The 21,295-nt window shown below is 36.3% G+C and overlaps 3 protein-coding genes across 3 annotated transcripts; all 3 read right to left on the reverse strand.

Annotated features, from left to right (window-relative positions):
• Positions 1-482: 482 nt before the first annotated feature.
• LOC130729269 (wall-associated receptor kinase-like 20) lies at positions 483-6,266 on the reverse strand. The gene is made up of 3 exons (XM_057580958.1): positions 5,312-6,266; positions 1,920-2,000; positions 483-1,743 (listed from the first exon to the last, which is right to left on the reverse strand). Exons 1-3 carry the CDS (start codon positions 6,138-6,140, stop codon positions 668-670), a joined length of 1,986 nt encoding a protein of 661 aa, XP_057436941.1. The 5' UTR covers positions 6,141-6,266; the 3' UTR covers positions 483-667.
• Positions 6,267-9,878: 3,612 nt separating this feature from the next.
• Positions 9,879-13,558, reverse strand: LOC130729270 (oxysterol-binding protein-related protein 3A-like). Its single transcript, XM_057580959.1, has 10 exons — positions 13,314-13,558; positions 12,992-13,085; positions 12,702-12,818; positions 12,539-12,611; positions 12,340-12,458; positions 11,995-12,116; positions 11,488-11,664; positions 11,110-11,254; positions 10,406-10,584; positions 9,879-10,270 (listed from the first exon to the last, which is right to left on the reverse strand). The coding sequence occupies exons 1-10, from the start codon at positions 13,439-13,441 to the stop codon at positions 10,030-10,032; spliced, it is 1,395 nt and encodes a 464-aa protein (XP_057436942.1). The 5' UTR covers positions 13,442-13,558; the 3' UTR covers positions 9,879-10,029.
• A 1,710-nt stretch (positions 13,559-15,268) lies between these two features.
• On the reverse strand, positions 15,269-17,582 carry LOC130732444 (probable WRKY transcription factor 49). Its single transcript, XM_057584490.1, has 3 exons — positions 17,220-17,582; positions 16,986-17,129; positions 15,269-15,895 (listed from the first exon to the last, which is right to left on the reverse strand). Exons 1-3 carry the CDS (start codon positions 17,444-17,446, stop codon positions 15,400-15,402), a joined length of 867 nt encoding a protein of 288 aa, XP_057440473.1. The 5' UTR covers positions 17,447-17,582; the 3' UTR covers positions 15,269-15,399.
• Between the last annotated feature and the right edge of the window lie 3,713 nt (positions 17,583-21,295).

A 21,295-nucleotide genomic window follows, 5' to 3' on the forward strand; every position in this document is an offset into this window, starting at 1 on the left:
CTAAAATTATAAATTTTTGAAGAATTTTTTTATTTTATGATGTGATCTTGAAATTTAAATAATAAATAAATTCTGAGTTTTGAATTTTAAAAATTTTGTTTTTGTTTTTCTTTTATGACCCCATTTTGAGATTACAATTCATACCAAGATAAATTGGTTTTCCAAGTTGTAACAAAAAAATCAAGATTAATTATTTGAGTTTTTTTTTTTTGAAAGGAATTATTTGAGTTTTTAACTTTTATAATCTAATCCTAAGACGTAAATTTTGAAAATCAAATTTAAATGCTATTTTTATACTTTTATGATCAAATTCTAAATAAGAAACTTAGGAATTTTTATGATCTTATAGTGTGTTTGGTAAGACTTTGAAGCTATCTTAAAACTTATTTAACTAGTTTAATTGTTACTTGAGTAACTTAAAGCTTATTAGGAGTTCAAAAAAAAAAACTTAAAGCTTATTAGACCAACTTATATACTCTTAATTTTAATTTTGGATAAATTTTGCATGCACTCAACAAAAATATGTGGATCCTACTTCCTAATTTAGTGGTCTTCTACTCTCTATTTGATCATGAAAGTCAAAATTTTACCCAATTATAAAAGATATGCTTGAAACAAATGTTTCCTTTGTCCTTTTTTCCTCATGGAAAAGTTACATTACATTTATTCATCGTTTGGAAACCTGGCCTTTAAAAATCTTAATTAGGTACTCAATCTCATCTGAAACTTCTTTCATGGAAGGCCGTTTCTGTCTCTGCTCATTCAAGCAAGCAGCTGCAAGAGAACCCAATGACTTCATAGTTTCCAATTCAATTTCCCCAGCTTCCTCTTTAAGAAAAGGATCAACAAGTTCAATCAACCCATCTTCAATCATCATCTTCCTTGCATACACTGCCAAGTTCACATTCTCTTCCTCCCTGTTGAAATCAATGGCTTTCTGTGCCGTGAGCAGCTCCATCAACACCACCCCAAAGCTGTATACATCACTCTTATCTGTCAATTGGAAGTTCATGTAGTATTCAGGGTCAAGATAACCGAGTGTTCCTTGAGCACTAGTGAAGATATGGCTCTTGTTTTGCTCAGAAATTTCCACAAGCCTAGATAATCCAAAGTCTGAGACCTTGGCATCAAGCTTAGCATCAAGCAATATATTGCTTGATTTCACATCACGATGGTAAATTGGAGGCACAGCTGCAGAATGCAGATAGGATAGCCCTTCAGCTGTTTGGTGTGCAATTTTGAGTCTTTGATGCCATTTGAGTGGTGTTGTTTTGGCTGAAGGGTGGCGATGAAGGTAATCAAAAAGTGACCCATTGGAAACATACTCATAAATTAGAAGAGGGTGCTCAAACTCCAAGCAACAACCAAGGAGTCTCACTAGGCTTCTGTGGTTAACTTGGCAGAGGATTCGAACCTCGTTCTGTATTTGATCTACACCTTTGGTGCTTCCAAGCTTGGCACGCTTGATTGCTATTACAGTACCATCTTCAAAAGTTCCCTTGAACACTTCACCGAAACCGCCAGAGCCGATAAGCTTTTCTTCAGAGAAATTGTTGGTTGCTTTTCTAATCTCTCTGCCCGTGAAGATTCTGGATGATAAAGCACTAGCTTTAGCATTTGAGATTTCTTTAGCCTTTTTGATTATGGTCTTCTTTGTTTTACTCTCCCCTTGGTTGTGCTTTTTGTAGAAAATGACTCCAATTGCTGTTGCTATAGAGACTACTCCACCCAAGGAAACAGCCACTGGAGTAAATAATAAAAAGTTGAGGACAAAAAGAGCACAAACGTGGTTAGTTACAAGAAAGTTGAACTTTCCAAAGAGAAATCTCTTACTATTTGACAAGAGAACAAAGTGAAACATTGGTGATCATTTGAGAACAAAGTGAAACATTGTTTTGAACAGAGGAATTATTACTTACCAGCCAGAAGCATTATTTTCTTTTTCTTTTTCTTCCTAACTTTGCAGTGGCTGCCTTTCTCATGTCCTGTGCACCGTATATCTGCATTTTAAAAAATCAAGGAAGGATAGGAGTTAATCTAGATTTGGTTGGAGGCAAAATTGTTCAAAGCATGACAGATGATGAAAAACAAATGCAGAAAAAGAAGTGAAAAGAAAAGAATCCTAATATTCACTGCAGATATTTAATAATTCGTTAAAGTAGAAAATACTCCAAAAGCACCATGTAAATAACTATGACTATCTCTAAATTAATGAAAGAAAAAAAAATAACAATCTATTTGGATTCTCTCCTTTTAAATAACTTTTCATCCCTTTGTATATGATAATTGAATGATTACTTAATTGAGTAAATTATACTCAATTTCCTTCAACTTTACTCATTTGACATTGTACTCCATATTTCTCTAAAATCTGCATCAACTCTTTTAACTTTTGTGACGTATTATTCGAACCCGTCACAAAATCTCTTGACTCATTAATAAGAGAAACAAATTTAGTGACAGATTTTTTAGGCGGGTGGACTCATCATAAATATAGTCACTAATTTATGTCTCTCTATATTTAGATTATTTTCCAACTCTCAAGTTCATCACTAATACATGCAAATTTAATTTTAATAATTTTAAAATTAGCGATATATTTATGTTAATGAACTTTGTCTGTAAAATTGAAAATTGTGACAAAATTTCCAATGGAGAAAACACTATAAAATCTATCACTAATTCCTTAATTATTCATGGAAAAGTTTTAGCCAAAAATATTGTGACGCATTCTGATATTTCGACGCATAAGTTGAGAGAGGTGTGGTGGAATGTAAATTTTAAAGAAAATTAAAGTTTAGTGCCACATGGATAAAGGTTTTGTTTTTAAAGGCAGATGATAAAGTTGAAGTTTTAGATAGTGAAATGTAATTTACTCAAAACTAAAGTTTATGTTGAATGATTTAAAAAATAAACAAATTAAATTGTAATCAAAGCTTCACCCCATGATCTGAGTTCCTTAGTCAAGTGTCAATTTATTTTAGGGAAATTTGTTCAGTATTCCCGTAGTATCTTACTCCATCTTAAAGGATGGTACTTGTCTTTTATGATAAAGTATCACAATTTTGGGTGCGTTTAACGGGCACCACCTAATTAGGTGGTGTAAGCGTGCTCCAACAAAATGACCTAGTGCAATCAGTTTAGCCGGTTTTATTTGTTTTCTTTTCATATTTGCAAGGGTAGGCCTCGTATGAGGGTAGGCCTTGTAAATATCTCATCTGTTAACCTATGAAAAAAACTAACACTGCACATGGGTCCCTTCTCTTATTTTATTTTTAAAATCATTTTTTGTTTTCTGAACAAAAGAAATTATTCATCATCAACCCACCACCATCCTCAATCTCGTCATCATCATCTTATTCTTCCTCTCTCCTATTACTCAACATTGAAAAAAGCCGTGTGCCTCGGGCGATGTATCCAAACCCGGGCGCGTCCGTGTTACCATCCTTTTGACGCGTCCGTGTTGGCATCGAAGGAGGCCGGGTTTGGATACATCGCCCGTAACTCTCGTGGAGAGGTTTTGGCGTCGGCGACGAGTTCTTTTGCCCCGGTAATGTCTGCTCTTCTAGCTGAAGCTTTGTGTTTTAGATGGGCGTTGCATTTATCTTCCGAGTTGGGCTTCCGCCGAGTTAGTTTCGAGACTGATTGTTTGGTGCTGTATGACTACTGGAGACAAGGGAAGGGAGGCACGTCTCATCTAGAGACCATTGTTAGAGATTGTCGTTTTCTGTGTTCTCATTTTGATGTTGTTGATTTTTGCTTTGTTCGCCGTGCCGGTAACGGTGCCGCTGACGCTTTAGCTAAACTTGCTTTTCTTCTTGGAACGATGGTTTGGATCGAAGAGGCTCCTTTGGAGGTTTCCTCTAGAATCCAGGATGATGTTGTTGCCTCTATGGCCTCTTCTTAATTGAATGAAATCAGTTTCAAAAAAAAAAAAAAAAAAAAAAAAAAGCCAACAATAGTTCAGAAAATAAAACCCAACACAACTCACAAAATAATTATTGAAGCAGCTTGTAGTTTGTTCATATTGGGGAAAAAAAAAATTTCCAGAAAGTTGCATACAAACTAGGAACAAATTTCTCATTTACTATCTTTATCATTTTTATAATTTATTCATCAAAACTCCAAATTGAACACAAAAACCAGATTCAAGTCATCACCCAGAAACCCATAATCCACCCCCAACCCAGCCACCACCATCAACAATCTTTCTCCACACCAACCCCAACCTACCCACCACCATCACCCAAAAATTTATTCCACTTTATTAGAAAAAATAACAAAATAAGAAGGAACCACAGATCTGCAAAGAGAAATCTGCTATTTTTCTCTCCACTGTTACCCTTGTTAGGGTTTCACCATTTTAGATCTGATTCTTGTAGCTATGGCGGTGCGGCTCCGTTGCTGATGGGTTGGGGAGTTGGGGTTTCTTTCTTTCTTCTGGGTTCTAGTGAATGAATGATGGGGTTTGAAAAGAAAAAGAGAAGAAAGAAAGTTTTCCAGTGAATGAATGATGAGATTGAGTAAAAATTTTCCAGAAACATTTAAAAAGTGGGTTAAAAATACATTTTTTCCCAAAGACCAAAGTCCCTATATTACTGCTGTTACTGGAAGTTTCAGAGGAAGAGGAGATGATGACGGCGGCGCACGACTTCGGAGAGGTTGCGGTGGTGGAGGTAGAGGGCGGTGGTTGTGGCTGTGGGAGGGAGGAGAAAATAGGGAGAATAGAGAGGAAGAAGAATGATGATAAACGGTTCAGGAACCTAGAAATTAATGCACAATTTTTTCCTTGTGTACAGTAGGGGACCCAAAATGTTATATTATAACTTCGGCGTACTACATTGCAATTTTTAATAAACCTATACTGACCAGTTAACAGTGCACAGTGAAACTCTGCATCTCGTCCGTCGGATAGTTTATTAATATATCCAATGATTTTTTTTGTTGGAGCACGCGTACACCACCTAATTAGGTGGTGCACGTTAAACGGACCCCACAATTTTAGTCTTTTCTAAAATTATAAAAATGATAATTAGTACTGAAGATTTGCTCATATTTTAGATCACATAAAAAGGAATAGAGAACCTTTGCGAGATCATCGAAATTGATCATCCACATAAATATCCCTTTTTTTAATATTAAAATAGTATAATAGAGAAAAAAAAAACGTTAATGACATTAAAGAGCTCCTCCATCCTAATAGGTTGCTAGATACAAAAAAATTGAACTTTCAACCAATCGAAAAGTTGGCAAAACTATTTTCATAATCTTTCATCTTACTTAGAAAACTAACTTTAGCTTAGGAACTTACTTTGGAGTTGAGATTGAGCTTGAGGTTGGCAAATTCCATTGCTAGGTTCCCACTTAAAGCCAGCATTGCATAAGCACCTATGCACCCCACCACCCCTAGGGCTCACCACACACTTTGAGTTCAACAATGCATTGCAATCCATTGGCCCCTTGCAAATCGGTTCCAGCGGAGCCACCCACTCTATCGCCACTCCTGCCTCCGGCCACCCTTTTCCCGGCATTGCCACCGCGCCATCCAAATCCACGAAACTCTGATACGCTGCGCACCCATTGCTGTGAACCCCAACCGCAACCCCATACTCCTTGCGGGCCTCACCAATCTTGTACGTGCAACAAAAACCCACGCTCCCGCACGCGCTAGCATCCTTATGATCCCTGATATAGCTGTGGCACAAGCTGCTCGCGGAGCAGTCCATAGCCGGCGGCGGCGCGTGTGGCGCGTTAAAGGAACAATTCAACATAAACACGGTGTTGCCCGCAGCCACGCTAAACATAAGAGTCTCGTTCAGGTGTATGCCTTCACTGCGGAAATCCGTGGACATGCACACTTTTCCTAAAAGTGTAGCCGGTTGGATTATGATCCGACGGTTTACCGAGTCTATGGATCTAATCGTGTAAGATGATCCAGCAAGTGCATCTAACCACAATGTGCCTGCAGTGCACCGAATCTTGTACAACGGGTCACCACAGTCGGGTCCTGTGCTTAATGGATACGGAACCGGGTTTGGACCGCAGTTCCCACAGTGCTGCACCGCCACGGCGCATGTTAGCAACAGTGCTGCGGTTGTTATAAATATTGACAATGTAGTAGTAATCTTGTGTTGGTCCATCAAAGAGAACCAATATAGTAGTAACTAACTAGCAAGGCAATTGGCAATTGCTACTATATATTCACTATTGTTACTTGTTACAAGTTAAATTATTTTATTTGTGAGTTGAAATTAGAGGGTGGAAAGAATAAGATGGGTGCCACCGCGAGATGCATGTGGAAGATTTGAGAACGTGAAATTTGCTGCGCTTTTCAAAATATTTGTTCTTTTTAAGGAATGTTTAGCGTGATATGGTAATTTCTTAGGATGCAGAGGACAAGATGAATTTGCTGTAAATAACTAGAGATTAATGGGCTCTGAACGTATTAATATGTGAGGAGGGAGACATTGCACGTAGCTTATTGGAGTTTTCTGAAATCAAAGTATATCTCGAGTTTCTAAGGAAGATATGCATGTTTCATGATGCACAGTATGCAAGGATTGAAATTTTAGTGTTATTGTTTTTGGCGAATTAACATGTGCCTTTGTTACGGGGTCCAATAATATTGCTATGGTTACAGTACTGATGACACTTACAAGTTACAAACAACAGATCCTTGATACGTATTATATGCATATTATATGCTGATCTTTGCGTAGTTAAGGCACTTGGAAATTGTTCTCCTTGAGTGAGACTGATCAGCTTGAGTTGTGGCCAGTGTTTTGGATTGTTCATTGAATATTTGAATCGTGGACAATCCAAGGTTCATTGATTGAACCGTGGTCGAGCATGGTAATTAAATAACATTAATTATGTATATAGATATAATATTGGTAAGTTAGCTTAAGTTGTAAGAGCTAGAAATATAAGGATTGAGAGTGATAGAAGAGTGAAGGGGTCACAGTTCAAACCTTGGTGAAAGAATTAATTTACTGACACATTAAAACCTAGCATTGACATATAAAAAATGTATATAGATATAATAGTATACAATAAAAATTACATGCAGAATATAGATGTTTATCCTTTAACATTTAATATATAGTTTTTAATAGGCTTATTGCAACTTTAGTCTCTGACGTTTACAAAAACCATGATTTTAATCATTCACCTAATTTAATTACAAGACTATACTACAGCATTTTTGGTCTACGGCAATGCCAGGAAACTGTCCCCTAAAGCCAAATAACCGTTGCTGTAAGTTTCGGGTACGGTTTTGCATATGTCGTATTAAAAGCCGTGGCCTATTCCTTCCAGCAACGGTTTTCAACTTTCGGCCACAGTACTGGAGAACCGTCGTTTTAAATATGAACTTAGGCAACGGTTTATTGAAGTATCAAACAACAACGGTTATCTTATGTTCCCTCCTATTTGTAACATTAGTCCTTCTGTCTAATTATTAACGGAGAAGACTTATGTGGCAACTCACATGCCTCTCACATGACCAAGGAAAATGATTTAACTACACTTTTGGTACCCTACTTATACATATTGGGTAGTCTTGGTCCTTGAAATTCAAAAATTACATTCAAATCAATAGAAAAAAAACTAGAAAATAATAACTATTCATCTTCTTCAAATATCTTCATCTTATATAAGATGGTGGTTCTGGGTGGCTTGTGTTTGGTGTTGATCTGGACTTTTCTGTGTGGTTTGGGTTTGATTCAGTAGCGGTGGATTTTGCGGTATAATAATTCGATTTCAAAGATGGTGGGGAACTAGGAAAGATATATGGATGATGGTGAATGAAATATCTGTGAAGTTCTAATTCATCTCTTTCCATTGAAATTAACTGAGAAATATGTGTCTCTTTTGAAAAGAACAAACTTTAATTATTTTAATTATTTTTCCTTGATTCGACTTTTGAGAAAGTAAATTGTATCACAATAACTCAATTTCAGTGGGCATTGAATTTCATGATGTTGAGGCAAAGTGGCTACTAATTACACGCAGGGCATGTGGTTGATTGGTAGTAATAATATTTTCCAATGTTTAAGTGGGGTTTTCCAGTTTTGAGAACATAGAAAATGTTCTGGTGCTTTCGGTGTTTTGGTTAGTTTGATGATAGGAAGAATATGAACATGGGTTCCCTCACTCTCATCGCTCGCCCGCCGTTACGACCCATTGTCTTCACCGTTCTCTTCACTTCACTATCACTGTTTTCCCTATGTTGATTTCTCCATCTCTCTTCTTCTTCTTCCACCGATTCCTCCACCATCGCAACCCAAACCCTAATGGCACGCTACTCGTATCTCCATTAGCCCGCTTCCGTCTCCGTTCTCTCACTCTCGTCGCCCGCCGTTACGTCCACCGTGCGTGTTCAGGTAAGAGAATCATTAACCTTTCTTTCTTTCTTTCTTTCAAACACGTTGACCGAATCGAAACCCTAACCTAGTGTTGAAACTCATGAGAATTGAAACCCTAAACCCCGCATCCAAATTCTTGTTGCAGAGGATGAAGAGCGAGACCACCATCGACAATAATCAACTTGGGTGAAGAGCGAGACAACCGTCAAAGCCTAACAGAGGTCTTCATGGGTTCCATCATCGTCCCCGAAAGTTAGCTCAAGTGGTAAGAGCTATGAGACATAAGGGTTTGGGAGGGTGAAGAGTGAAGGGTTCATGGTTCGAACTCTGATGAGGACTAATTTACTAACATTACTAACAACTAACATTTGCCTATAAAAAAAATTGTCATCATCAACATAAGGTACTTTTTTGTTTTGTCTTTTTATCATCCCTCAATTAAATGTCACACTAAACACAATTAGTCAAAATTGAATCTCTAATAGCAACCTTAAACACGTGCAAATGGGAAATTGATTGCTCACTCTTTCTTTATTTCTCAAAAAAGGTTTATGAACATCAAAGGTTCCCACAATATTCCAAGTTCATAGGGCGTCACGAGATCAAGGTGATAGTACTATTCATTGCATTAATGTATAGAAACGTATATTAAAAGACTAATTTAACAAATGAAATGTGGTCTGAAATGTTATCTTCATGAAAGAATACCTTCTTCATTTTAGGATACATGTATTTTAACCAAATTTTAATCCACAAAAGGTTAAAATTATGAGTTGGATTCAAATCAGGAGGTATATTTTTTTCCAGAATATATTTAAAACTTCTTGTTGGTTGCTGTTGAGTATAAGCATCTCTAATCAGGTTATACACCCTGAAAACCTGATTAGTAGTCCCACCTATTATTGGGCATGTGTGGGACCCTGCCCCCCTAAAAAAAACATGATTGTGCATGAATCAAGTTGGGAGCTGGTTCAATATCTTTAAGAAGTAGCTATAGGTTTTGATTGTAGTTACCGGAAAAAAGAAAGTCAGGTTTCTGTTTTGTTCAAAGGTTCCCACAATATTCCAAGTTCATAGGGCGTCACAAGATCAAGGTGATAGTACTATTCATTGCATTAATGTATAGAAACGTATATTAAAAGACTAATTTAACAAATGAAATGTGGTCTGAAATGTTATCTTCATGAAAGAATACCTTCTTCATTTCTAAAAGCACAGCCTAAATCTCCTCAAGAAATTACTGGAGGACTAAAATCACATAGTTCAAACTATGAGACGAAAAGTGGAATTATGGCTAAAATGTATTATTGAGATTTAAGAGCAGAAATGAAGGTGAAGCAACAATCAAGCAACTGCTATTACTTCAAAGAACCAACAGAATAAATATGTGATAACTCTACATTATCAAGTGAGCAAGAAAGGTCACAAGGAGCAAAGAAGCCAGGTATACTTTACTTCTCTAGGAAGCCTAATACTCCATGCAAAGTGAATTAATGAACTAAAATAGCTAAATTTAGTTAATAAAATGCTACATTAACAAAACATGAACCCAAAATAAATACATAAACAAATTCCAAGCATTCAAATTAAGATCAAAGATACATTACAAACTTTATAACAAGATGACAGTTAAAAAAAAATAGAAAGAATTCCACAAGGATGCTTATTCAGCTTCCAAATTATCAAACTGCCATGGGTTGAACTCCGTTCTGCTGTCGTCAGTGCTATCAGAACTATCATCAATAGCAGCACGATGTGCAGTGTATTTACCATTGTACTGGTAAACTTCCAATTCACCCCAAGGTGTAGTAGCTACTTCATCTGTTAAATCAAACCATCTAGGGGTGAACTTATGGCCCTTGGCCTCTCGGTTTTTCTTCTCAGCTCTTTGCCTCTCCTCCAAACTGAAAAGTAAGATTAAACAAACATTGTGAGGAACTAAGGTACCCTAGGTGAAACTTACAGAGAACAATCATAACTCTAACCCCTTTGACCTCTGTTCATCTTTGGTTTGTGAAGAGAGCAAATAGAGTAGTTACCTGCTCTTCTCATAGCCGGAAGTAGATAGGTCACCCTTCTCAAGGGCCATCCTATCAGGGCGTAGACGAGAATCAGATGCCAACAACTTTTTGGGAGCAGTGTCAAAGCTGTTAATCTTGTGTGCAAAATACGTGTACTGGAATTTGTCATTTTTGGGAGTTTCAGCAACTCTCCAAGCCTGCAGAATAAAACAGCTTAATTCAGTAAAAATAACTCTAGTTGGCAGAACAACAAAAAGCAGATACAACTGACAACCGAACAGAGAAGACCATACAAATAGTACATCTCTCCTGCAAGAAAAGGAGCTTAAGACTCAAGTGATGACAAGTATTAAGATATACCCAGAAACGGTTTAAAAGTTTCCTGAAGACACTGTAAACTAAATTAAGAAATAAATTGTATGAACTTAACAGTTGACATCAGCAAGAGTTAGTGGATGGAAACCAACCACTAATCACCTACAAAAGCATTAGTCAAAAATGTACAAAACTATGAAGTAGGGATCTCATAAAGCATGATATGCTTTGGAAACAAAATTTTGTATGAGACTATGAGTCGCAAATATCTTCCACAATTTCAGGAAGAAAACTGATGACATAATCTCTGTAGACTATAGTAGCATGCATGCTTTTTTACAGATTGCATGGCGTTTTTATAATCAGCAAAAATTGGGCAGAACACTGACAGAAGTTAAATAGCAAACCTCTTTGAGCTCAGTTCCTGGAAGAGGTTCTCCCTCTGGGTCACAAACTTGATAACTGATAGCCTCATTCCATTTTCCGGTCATAAGTATCTTCGGCTCTTCAGCAGCATTATACACATACCCATCCACCTCATATCGACCAGCTCTGCAAAATACAAATAACTTAAGTTGGTTAATACCGCACCACTTTAAGTAGCTACAAAATTGAAAGGTCACATATTGAGCAAGAAATCGTCATCGGCAGCAGAATTTGCGGTGTTTACATTAGGAATATTCATATAACAATAAAACCATTTCTGGCATTTAGTTGTTCCTTGAGTCTTGTGAACATATGATAGCTGGAAAATACAGTGGTATTTCAAGAGAAAGTAGTCATACCCAAACCAACCACAAGGTTGAAAATACAGCACCACTTTGTCCCCTGAAGTAACATTTGTGAGGACCATCTCCCCTGGTGAATCAATCCAAGTTCGTCCAAAAATCAAGTTGCTAACTTTTGTAGGTGGAGGCACCAAGTCAAGGACCACACCATCTTTTTTTAGGGTAACACGTGTTCTGCATCCAAATAAGAAACGGCACATTACATATGCGGATATGCCTACAACTTAAAATGGGGAAATGCTTACTCATGAACTGAATTGAATTAGACACCTAGCATTACAAAATAAACTACAAATTGAATTATGGTTACACACAGAACATTAACATCCTTAACTTAAAGATACACAAAAGGGGGGTGGGTGTTTGAGAGAGAGGGGGGGTGCAATAGACCTCAACAATTATGGCTTTGGCTTTTAAAGACAATATATGTGACAAGTACTTTTCAAGCGAAGCCATAAACAATCCCCAGACTTGAAATAACAAAATAAGAGAAACAAGTATTACCTTCCAAGAGGATATACATCAACTGAGTTGCCAAGAAATTTGGTTTTCAGTTTTGATGTCACATCGTACGTGAAATGTTCATTTTCAGCATGCCCAGCACTCATTGGAGGGTGATGACAGACCTATAGCAATTTGATTTTACATGTGACCAAAAGTCAGAATCATATAAGAGCATCACAAAATATCCGTGAAAATTATGCATGTATCATTCATTGTTATATGGATAGCAAGGGAGGTCAAGCCAAAAAATGAGATAAAGTCATAAAGAGAGGCAGGAAACTATGTTGATTAAACATTTTGTTTGAAGAACTGGAAGAAATATAAAAAACAGAAACTTAAGCGCACCTGCTCTGCTATAAATGACATGCCACCATGGTTGGCCATTTCATAAGTCTCACCAAGAATTGGATTGAATGGCTTCCATGTTCGTTGATAGGCATAATAGACAGATATAAAAAATGATGCTGCAAAAATCATCCTTGTGGTCATATTACAGGCAATGTACACACATATGAGAAAGAGAGAGTATTGAAGTAATGCTTACAAGCATATACAAGTCTCATGTATGGATCGTCAGTCTTATCTGCCATATCTAACAGGTAAGAATACTCCATAAGCTGTGAAGTCATATAATCACCCATCAGATTCTAAAGATATTGCTAAATGCAGTAAGTACTATAGGTGAACATAAGTGCTATATGACAGACCTCAGCCATTTTCTGTAACATTGTCATTGGCTCAAAGATGATAACTGGAAGTGTTACCATGGATGTGATATCAGATCCAATATACTTCTGCATCATTCTCCAGTAACTATCTCGGTCCTGTAATGTGCAAAGCAACCGTTGAGGGATATCATGCAGATATAATTGTGAAGCAGTAATTTAGTGTCTATAATTGAACTTAGATAGCTTCAATCAACAACACAGTGAAACAAAAACAAGCTGAGTGTACTCTACAATAGAAAGATGGTGATAAGTAGTATTAGTATGTATACCTCTTGTTTCCATCGTCCCTTTTGAGCTTCCTCTTGAGCATCTTCAGTTCCTCCCTCTGGATTAACAACCTCCACACCGTCATAGGGCACAGGACTGAGTAGCAACCAATGTCAACAATTGAAAACAAAGTGAATCTTGTGAGCTCATGAAAGTGAATCAGGAAAAACACAAATCAAATATGCAGTTACAAGCCACAAATCCAGTGATGGTGAAATTGAAAAATCACAAAACCAATTCAGAACGTGGATCATACATCATCAAAACGGTAAATCGATGATCAACAACAAATCACAAAAAAAAGGTGAAAAGATTGATTGATACCCATTAACAGATTTGGACACGGCGGTGCCAAAATTGGACAAACTGGAAGCAATAGAAGCAAAAAAACCACCACCAGCACCACTACTAGATGCAGCAGCAGCAGTTTCCTTGGGATCCTTTGAAGCCATGGCGATGAAAATTGAACGAAACCTAATTGACGAAAAGAGTTTTCTGTAGCAAACTGGATCTATCGAATGAGGTTGAGGCAAATGGGTACTAAAATATAGAGGAATAATTAAATAAATAATGATATGATTATTATATAGAGAGAACAGCGAAGAAAGGTAGCGATTAAGGTTGGCGGTTCTTGAGTTTGAAAAGTCCAACGAACGAGACGAGGTGATGGAATTGTAATTTCTTGGATATTTCTTTCTTTCTTCGTGAGAATGAGGAGTTTGTTCTGCACGCGCTTGGTTTGCGTTACAGAGAATCCAAATTGGCGGCTTTATGAACAACAACTAGTGCTGTCATCGTATTGGAATGACCAGGACCACAACTTGCCTTGCCGTCTTCATTTTATGTTCCTTGTCACCCATCAAAATATTTTATATATGAATATACTCAATAAATAATAATAATAATAATAATTGATATACGGGTGGACCGGCCTTGCCCCTATTAGGGCGGCTAGACCTCTTTCAAGAGACTTAGCAACCTTGGCGCGTCGGGACCTAATGCTAAAGACGCACTTCATCTTTTTACAGCGGACATGTGGACCGATCTCGCCTCAGCAGAGCAGCTCGACCTCTATCAAGGGGATATAGGGACCTTGGTGTGTCGACTCCTGCAGGCTAAGGTTGAAGACTAGCGAATTGGGCCTTTAGAGAATAAAAGCCCATTAGGTTTAAATGAAGCCCAAATGTAATAGATTTATGTTTAGGGTTTAGCCCCACTATAAAAATGCTAGAGTCTCACTGGCCATATAGGTCCTATTGTTTATGATTCGTCTCACACGAGGTGAGTCATTTGGAACATGATTCACCCTATCCGAGGTGAATTGTGAAGGACAACACATTTTGATGATATGACTTCTGATGCTGCGTGAGACACTTATGATGATACGAGACGAGATGTTGACAAGACTGGCAGACCTAGCATGGAGCGAATATTAGTACTGTTCAATTCTCCTCATATGAGATGAATTTTACACTATAAATACCTTTGTCCAAGGAGGGCCTGCAAAATAGAGAATCGCTCGCTAGAGGAAGTCATTGGTCAAGTTGTGGAGTTGCTCATCAGGTTGTGGAGTCGCTCGCCAAGTAAAAGAGTCAATCATGACCAGTCCTCGAGCCTTTGGACACCAAGCTAAAGCATGAAGGTAGCATAGTGTGTCTTCAATAAGCGCTCGCCTAAGTATGCAGGAATGAAGGAGTCGCAAATGGTTGGCCACTCCAAACTAGTCCACAAGACAACATCCTGAATAGCTCGTCATGTCCTCAATAGATCTCGACGTCATTTGGTCACTCCTGACTAATCCACATACCTACCCTGAAATTCAAAGCAAATTAACTCCCCTAAGTGATTTTTCGTAACTTGAATTAATTTATTTATGTAGCTAAATAATTTAAACTCTGTTTTTTCTTATTGAAATCATAATTAAAATTAATTAGGTCTTTATAACTGAATCTCCTCAACATTCAATGTATGTTCCCCTCTGTCGTGTTTTCCTTGAAGCTAATATTCCTAGTTCTAATTGCTTGACTGAAATTGATGTGAGTGTGACTCTACAGTGTGGCATAACTTTTATGGATTCACCTCGAGCCATTCCCTGCATGTGACACTTTAGGCTGTAGTTGTTTTGTTATTTTCATTTATTTTCTCAATTCATAAAAAAATAAACATCATTTTTCATTCAAATCATTATTTAAATCATGTCTTATATTTATTAATATAAATTTATAAAAACAAAATGGTCCTTTTAATTAAAAATTGGATAGCATAGAAAAAACAATTTGTTTTCTTGCATTATAAAAAACTATATTCTCATATGATGCATTATTACATTAACATAAACAAAATAATAATAACAACTCCTCGATGAAATTATTGAGTCTCTAAATCTTTACATATACATTATATATATAATCTAAGTGGTTGAATTCAAGCCAACGGTATGAAAGGAGGTGGAATGACCAGAAGTCCACAGAGGAGGTGATGTTGGAGAAGGGTCTGCGGAACATGAAAGTTTCGAGTAACCACTGTTGAGGTTGTTGGAGGGGTTTCTCACCATGAATGGCACCATGTCTTCAAGCAACCCTTGTGAGCCCAAATTTTGTTGGGCCATGTCTTGTGGAGAGTTCAGCAGCGTGGGTGATGTCAGGCCCACAGAAGCACTGGCTTGGGCTTCGTTGACTATGAAGTCCTGGGCTTGGGCCTGGGCTTGGACTTGTGAAGAGGTAAACTTGGACTTCTTGACTGGTGGGTGGGACTGGGATTGCTGTGGTTGGCCCACCAGGAAGCATGGGTATGCAAAGTGGAGGTGGAGCCCTTCATATGTGATGATAAGAGTCTCAGGGTCCTCATTGGATCTTTCAACCTGCTTCTTCGCACTGCACCTTGGATTGGTGCATCTATAGTAACTCCTGTTTGTTCCATGGAATTAAATTTAGTAATAATTAATTAACTTAAGTACTATGCAGTAAACTAAAGTAGTCTAATTGTTTTCCTATAATATTAGTACTATACTAGAAGGCATATTGTCATTCAAATTAGCTTATACACAAATTTATTAATGATGGAAGTTGTTATATCATGAAAATGTATGAAAACACACTCAGTTCACTATAAGTAAATAGGGATGTAAAATAATGGTCCTAATGCGTGTAGACCATAATCGTAACAATACTCATATACACTATTTTTTTCTTTGTTATATGACAAATCACATTTACTAATTTTGTTTCTTCTCTTCAAATCTTGAATTAGTGTCTACACCAAATAATTGGTTACACGGGACATTATTGGTAAAGTAACGTTAAACTTGTATTTATTTGATAATATGTGGATCAATTAATTATCAGTGGGGCTCTAAAAATTGAAGTTTAGTAACGCAAGTTGCTAGCTTTAATTGAAAAGTTAAACGTTTTAGTACATAATTAAATTGGCAATTCAACTGTCAGCCCAATTTGCTATATATCTTTGGTTATGAGACATGAATACCGTTGGAAACTAATTGAGGTGTAAATATTCCTCATCCACTTACCTTTTTCATATGATCTATGTCACAGATCAAAAAGTTATGAGCTATTCTATCATTGGAAATAATATAGTGAGAAAGAGCCCCACTAGTTAGTAACTATTAATTACAAAGCATATTAGTGTTTGACAAACCTATTAGCCTATGAATTGATGTGGATTTTCAGATTGATTTACATGTTTTCGATTTGCAATGGTGTAACAGAATTGCCTAATCGAATAATCCCTATGTTTATACATAGTGAAAGTGATCAAAGTCATGAATAAAATTTTGTATGAGAAAGAAGCAGTTAAGTTGAAGATAACTTGTCCCTTATGTCTTTCATGCATGACAGGGTAGTAGGTTTATGGGAATCTCTGCAGCTTTTATACAAGCAAATTAATTTGTAAAGCAGTGAAATCCAAAAGTGATTGTTCCATTTATTTGTGTCCGTGCGTGTGTGTGTTAAAATTACATAGAAGAAAGAGTTTAATTACCTAGGATTTGGGCTATTCTTAATAGATTTCTGTCCATACTTCCGCCACTTATATCCATCATCACCCATCCCATTGCCGAAGCATTTGATTTTCAGGGTGTACTTGTTCTCAATCTTGCTCAAATTCCTTTCCAAAATGGAAACTCTGAACCAAATATACATCAAATTAAGGTGAACCAAATGAATAAGAAAATTGTAGAAAAGAAGTGAGGAAATTTGAAGTTTAATTTCCTACCTGGCTGATGCTGAAAAGTGCTCTGTTTTGTTGGTGGTCACAGATAAAGCATTTTCAATGTCTGAGATGGTAGGGCCTGAGTAAATGTTGGAGATGAACCTATAATTAAAGGCTTGGTCTCTTGAAACTGCTCTAATTATGGTGTTGTTTGGCTCTGGCTGCATGAGAAAAGGAGACCCATCATCATCTAATATTGGAGACCAATTGGCCATTATTTCCTCCATCATTGTCTTTGGGCAGACTCAACCATTGACGAATATCCTTTTAGCAGTTGAAAGAGGAAGGAAGGTGAAGAAGATAATAGGGTAATGAGAAAGGAAAGAGTGGAGCAGATAGATGAGGAGGTGGTTGTTGACTTTAAAAAGTAACCCAAGTTGCATGTGGCTATATTTTGGATGTATTCTCCTTTGACTTCCATTGAGATTTCTATATATTCCAAAGAACATAGCAACACTCGTTACATAATTGCAAGATGTGTCATCACTCACCACCTCATAAATTTCATGGGGCCTTTCTACTATGCATTTGTCTTATGGTAATTTTCTATATAAAATGGAATTTGGGATCCCTTCTAATACGCCATCCAATCGATATATGCAAGAGCATCCCCAATGGTAGTATCTAATGTTAAATACATCCTCATATAAGTATCTATTACCATTTGAGTACATATTCAATTCCAACATGACAAAGATGAGTATGTGGGAATAGATACTATACACTAGACTTGAAAAGTGAGTTTTTATTTATTACAAGCACTTGCAATCAATATAATTAATTAAGTTGCAAATATAATTAATTAAAATGGAGATAAATAATAAAATATACAAATGTGAGGTTGATGGTTGGATCCACTATATAAACTTTTAAGAGTTGTTGGGTTTGAGTAAAAAATTAATAAATTGGTGTAGATGATGTGTCATTATGGGAAATTGTAAAAAATGAAGTGTAGATATTTTAGAAAGTATGATGGAAGTAGATGCTCTAAGTGTATTAAATAGAGAGAAAAAACTATTTTCTACACCCTCCGTTCTTATTTAACTGACATTTTAAAGTTGTGGCACAAGTATTAAGAAATAACAATTAATGTTCTTGTTTTATTAAAATTACAATAATCTAACTTCCTATTATACCAATTATCTCTCTTATTAATTCTACCTTTTCAATTTTCCTACCACCAATAAATGAATGGTCCAATTGATAAAGTATAATTAATGCTATCTTGAACTTTGTAAAGTGACAGATAATTAGGAACAAAATTCAGCTAGAAATAGTGTCACTTATTTAGAAACGGAGGAGTAGTTGTTTCAAACCCCTACTCAAACCCTCACAAATTTGCATATTTAATTATTCTGCGAAAAAGGATGTTTTATCCAATCTTTGTGTTTAGCGGCCGCCACTCACTATACCTTTTTTTTGCTTTTAGTAACATGAGCATATTAATGTAAGATCCATATAGTTTAAGCGATTAATTAACTAGTTATGTCTCGGTTTCAGGGCGATGTACACTATCAAGTATAAGTTGATGCGTTTATTGTTCCTTATGTATTCTATATAAGAATATGTTTCATGACTCATTTCAAATGAGGTTATCATTACCATATATGTTTTGGAACGACATCATTAGGTTCATTCGCTTTTCTGAAAAGTTCGATAACGGTGCTTCGCCGTTGGAACATCACAAAACTTTGACTAGGATTAGAGCGAGAATTTGACTTCTCATATGTCCTCATGACGATGCACGTTTAGTTTGGTGAAGAATGACTATAATATTGTCACACTTTCATTTTGGAGCTCGAGAAAGTTTCAGGCATGTACGTTACCGAGTTGTATAGAAACTGCGTCGTGAAGAAAAAGGCTAAGCATGAGACAGCTACTGACGCAAGTTGCAACAAGATGATGATGTCATGGATGAGGAGTTCAGATTAAGCATTGTCATGTTGAACACCATGACATAAGAAAGCTTGATGTGATAATTGTTGCTTTTTTCTCACAATAGGTTACATTTTCTCTAAATATTATCACATAGTACGAGAAGTTGTTACCAAATGGAATAGGTAACGCCAAAACATTAGACAGTTGAAAACTGTTGTGTAAAGTTTAGGAAGTTTTTCGGTGTATATGACTACACTTTTCAGCTGTTACAAAATGAAAAATAATGTTGTAGTGACTAAACCTAAACGCGCATGTCTCGAACTCCTGGGGAAAATAGTGGGACCAATATTTATTGGGTTGTATTCTATTTTTTTATGGAAAACATTTTGTACACCGTTCAATTGAGATGTAGACATTATAATGGGGGAAAATAAGAAAGAAAGATTGCATAAAGAAGAGTTATGATTCATTCACATCCTCACACCTCTTACTTTATTTTCTATGCGCACATCTCTCTTCTCATTCAATCATATCACTCGTTACATCTCTTACATTATTATTTTTTTCTTTATATATCTCTCTTCTTTCCACCCCATTATTTGCATTGTTAAAGAGGTGTGTACAAAATTTAATTTCATAGACAAGAACTATAAGTGATATATGATTGACATGAACTTTCTTGCTTCTTGCTCCTCTTTCTTCTTTTATTGGGTTGAAGCAGTGTTATCAGACTCGGACCGGTGATCGACTCGGTCGAGACACTGGGTAATTGAGTCAATGGTTCAACCACTGGGTCATTGGTTCGATTGTTTGACTCGGTTTATATTAAAAAATTATAATAATTTAAAATATTTAGTATATCATATATATAAAATAATATGCATTCTTCCTAACAAGAAGCATAGTGGTGTAGTGGAAATTTGGATTAGCTTTCTTCCCTCTAGGTCCTGTGTTCAAGTCCTATCTATGACAATTTTTTTAAATAACTCTCAATTGAATATCATTTGACCAAATAATTAACATTAAATATAAATTAATTACAGTTTGACCATTAAAAACAGTTTAAAAAAAAAGGCAAAATCAGAAAAAAAAAAAAAAAAAAAAAAACTGACCGATTCATAAAAAATCGGCCGAGTCGCCGGTTTGTTCCCTGAACCGGCCGGTCCAAACCGGTTCTTACCGGTTGAATTGCATGGCCGATCCATTAAATGGCTCGAACCGGTCAGGGGTCCGGTTTCCGGTTCAACCGGTCGAACCGGCCGGTCCGGTCCGAGTTTTATAACACTGGGTTGAAGTACCCATTGTACTTCATTTCAATATATTCTTTGGCTTATAGAAAAAATGAGATTAAGATCTTTTTACATAACATGACATTATGTCCACATTTTTCTTCATAAATATTAAAGAATCACACTCATTTAAAATATAAGAAAAGAGGGGGAGACACAATTTTTTTAGAAGAGAGCACGTGAGGAAGTTTCCACATGAACTTATTCTAATCCGATGTGATGTGATAGAAAATTGAGATAATTAGAAAAATGAGATGTTTGTCTAATTAATGTAGTATGAGTTTTGGCTCAAGCTCTCGGTCATATTCTCTTACGTTTTTACTCACTTTCTCTTCCTATTTTTTACTTCTTTTTCTATCACAACCATAAGCTACCTGTTAAGTTGGGTACGTAACGTATCATTCACACTTTAATTCAAACTTAACCAAGAGAGAGATAGAGGGAGAGGTGAGAGAAATGATAAATATAATTTGTGATATAATATGAAAAGTAGAGAGGGGTAGGAAAAGGAAATAAGTGAAAACGCTAAGTAGATGAATAAAAGTATGGTGTAACTAATGTGAATTTAATTGTTTCTTGTATTGTCTTGTCTCGTTTTCACCGTTTTTCACATGATCTCGGTTAATTTGATATATGGCTATGCGTTTAATTAGATTATTAGTTGTGGGAATTGGGAGGCTGGAGTCCATACAAACATGATATGGTGCTGAACTAGTACCGATGGAGGCTTTGACATTTGAAATTTGTATGGTACTCATTTGTTTTCATTTAAATGTTTATTTTGTCTTGTTATATGATGGGATAGATGCATCAAACTAGACAAAGGCTACTTGACAACCCAATTTCAACCAACGCAAGAGTCAACCAAAAAGAATTATTAATCATATACCTTCAAATATTATTAAGATGTTC

The sequence above is a fragment of the Lotus japonicus genome, chromosome 1 (genome assembly GCF_012489685.1).
Source record: "Lotus japonicus ecotype B-129 chromosome 1, LjGifu_v1.2".
Lineage (NCBI taxonomy): Eukaryota > Viridiplantae > Streptophyta > Magnoliopsida > Fabales > Fabaceae > Lotus > Lotus japonicus.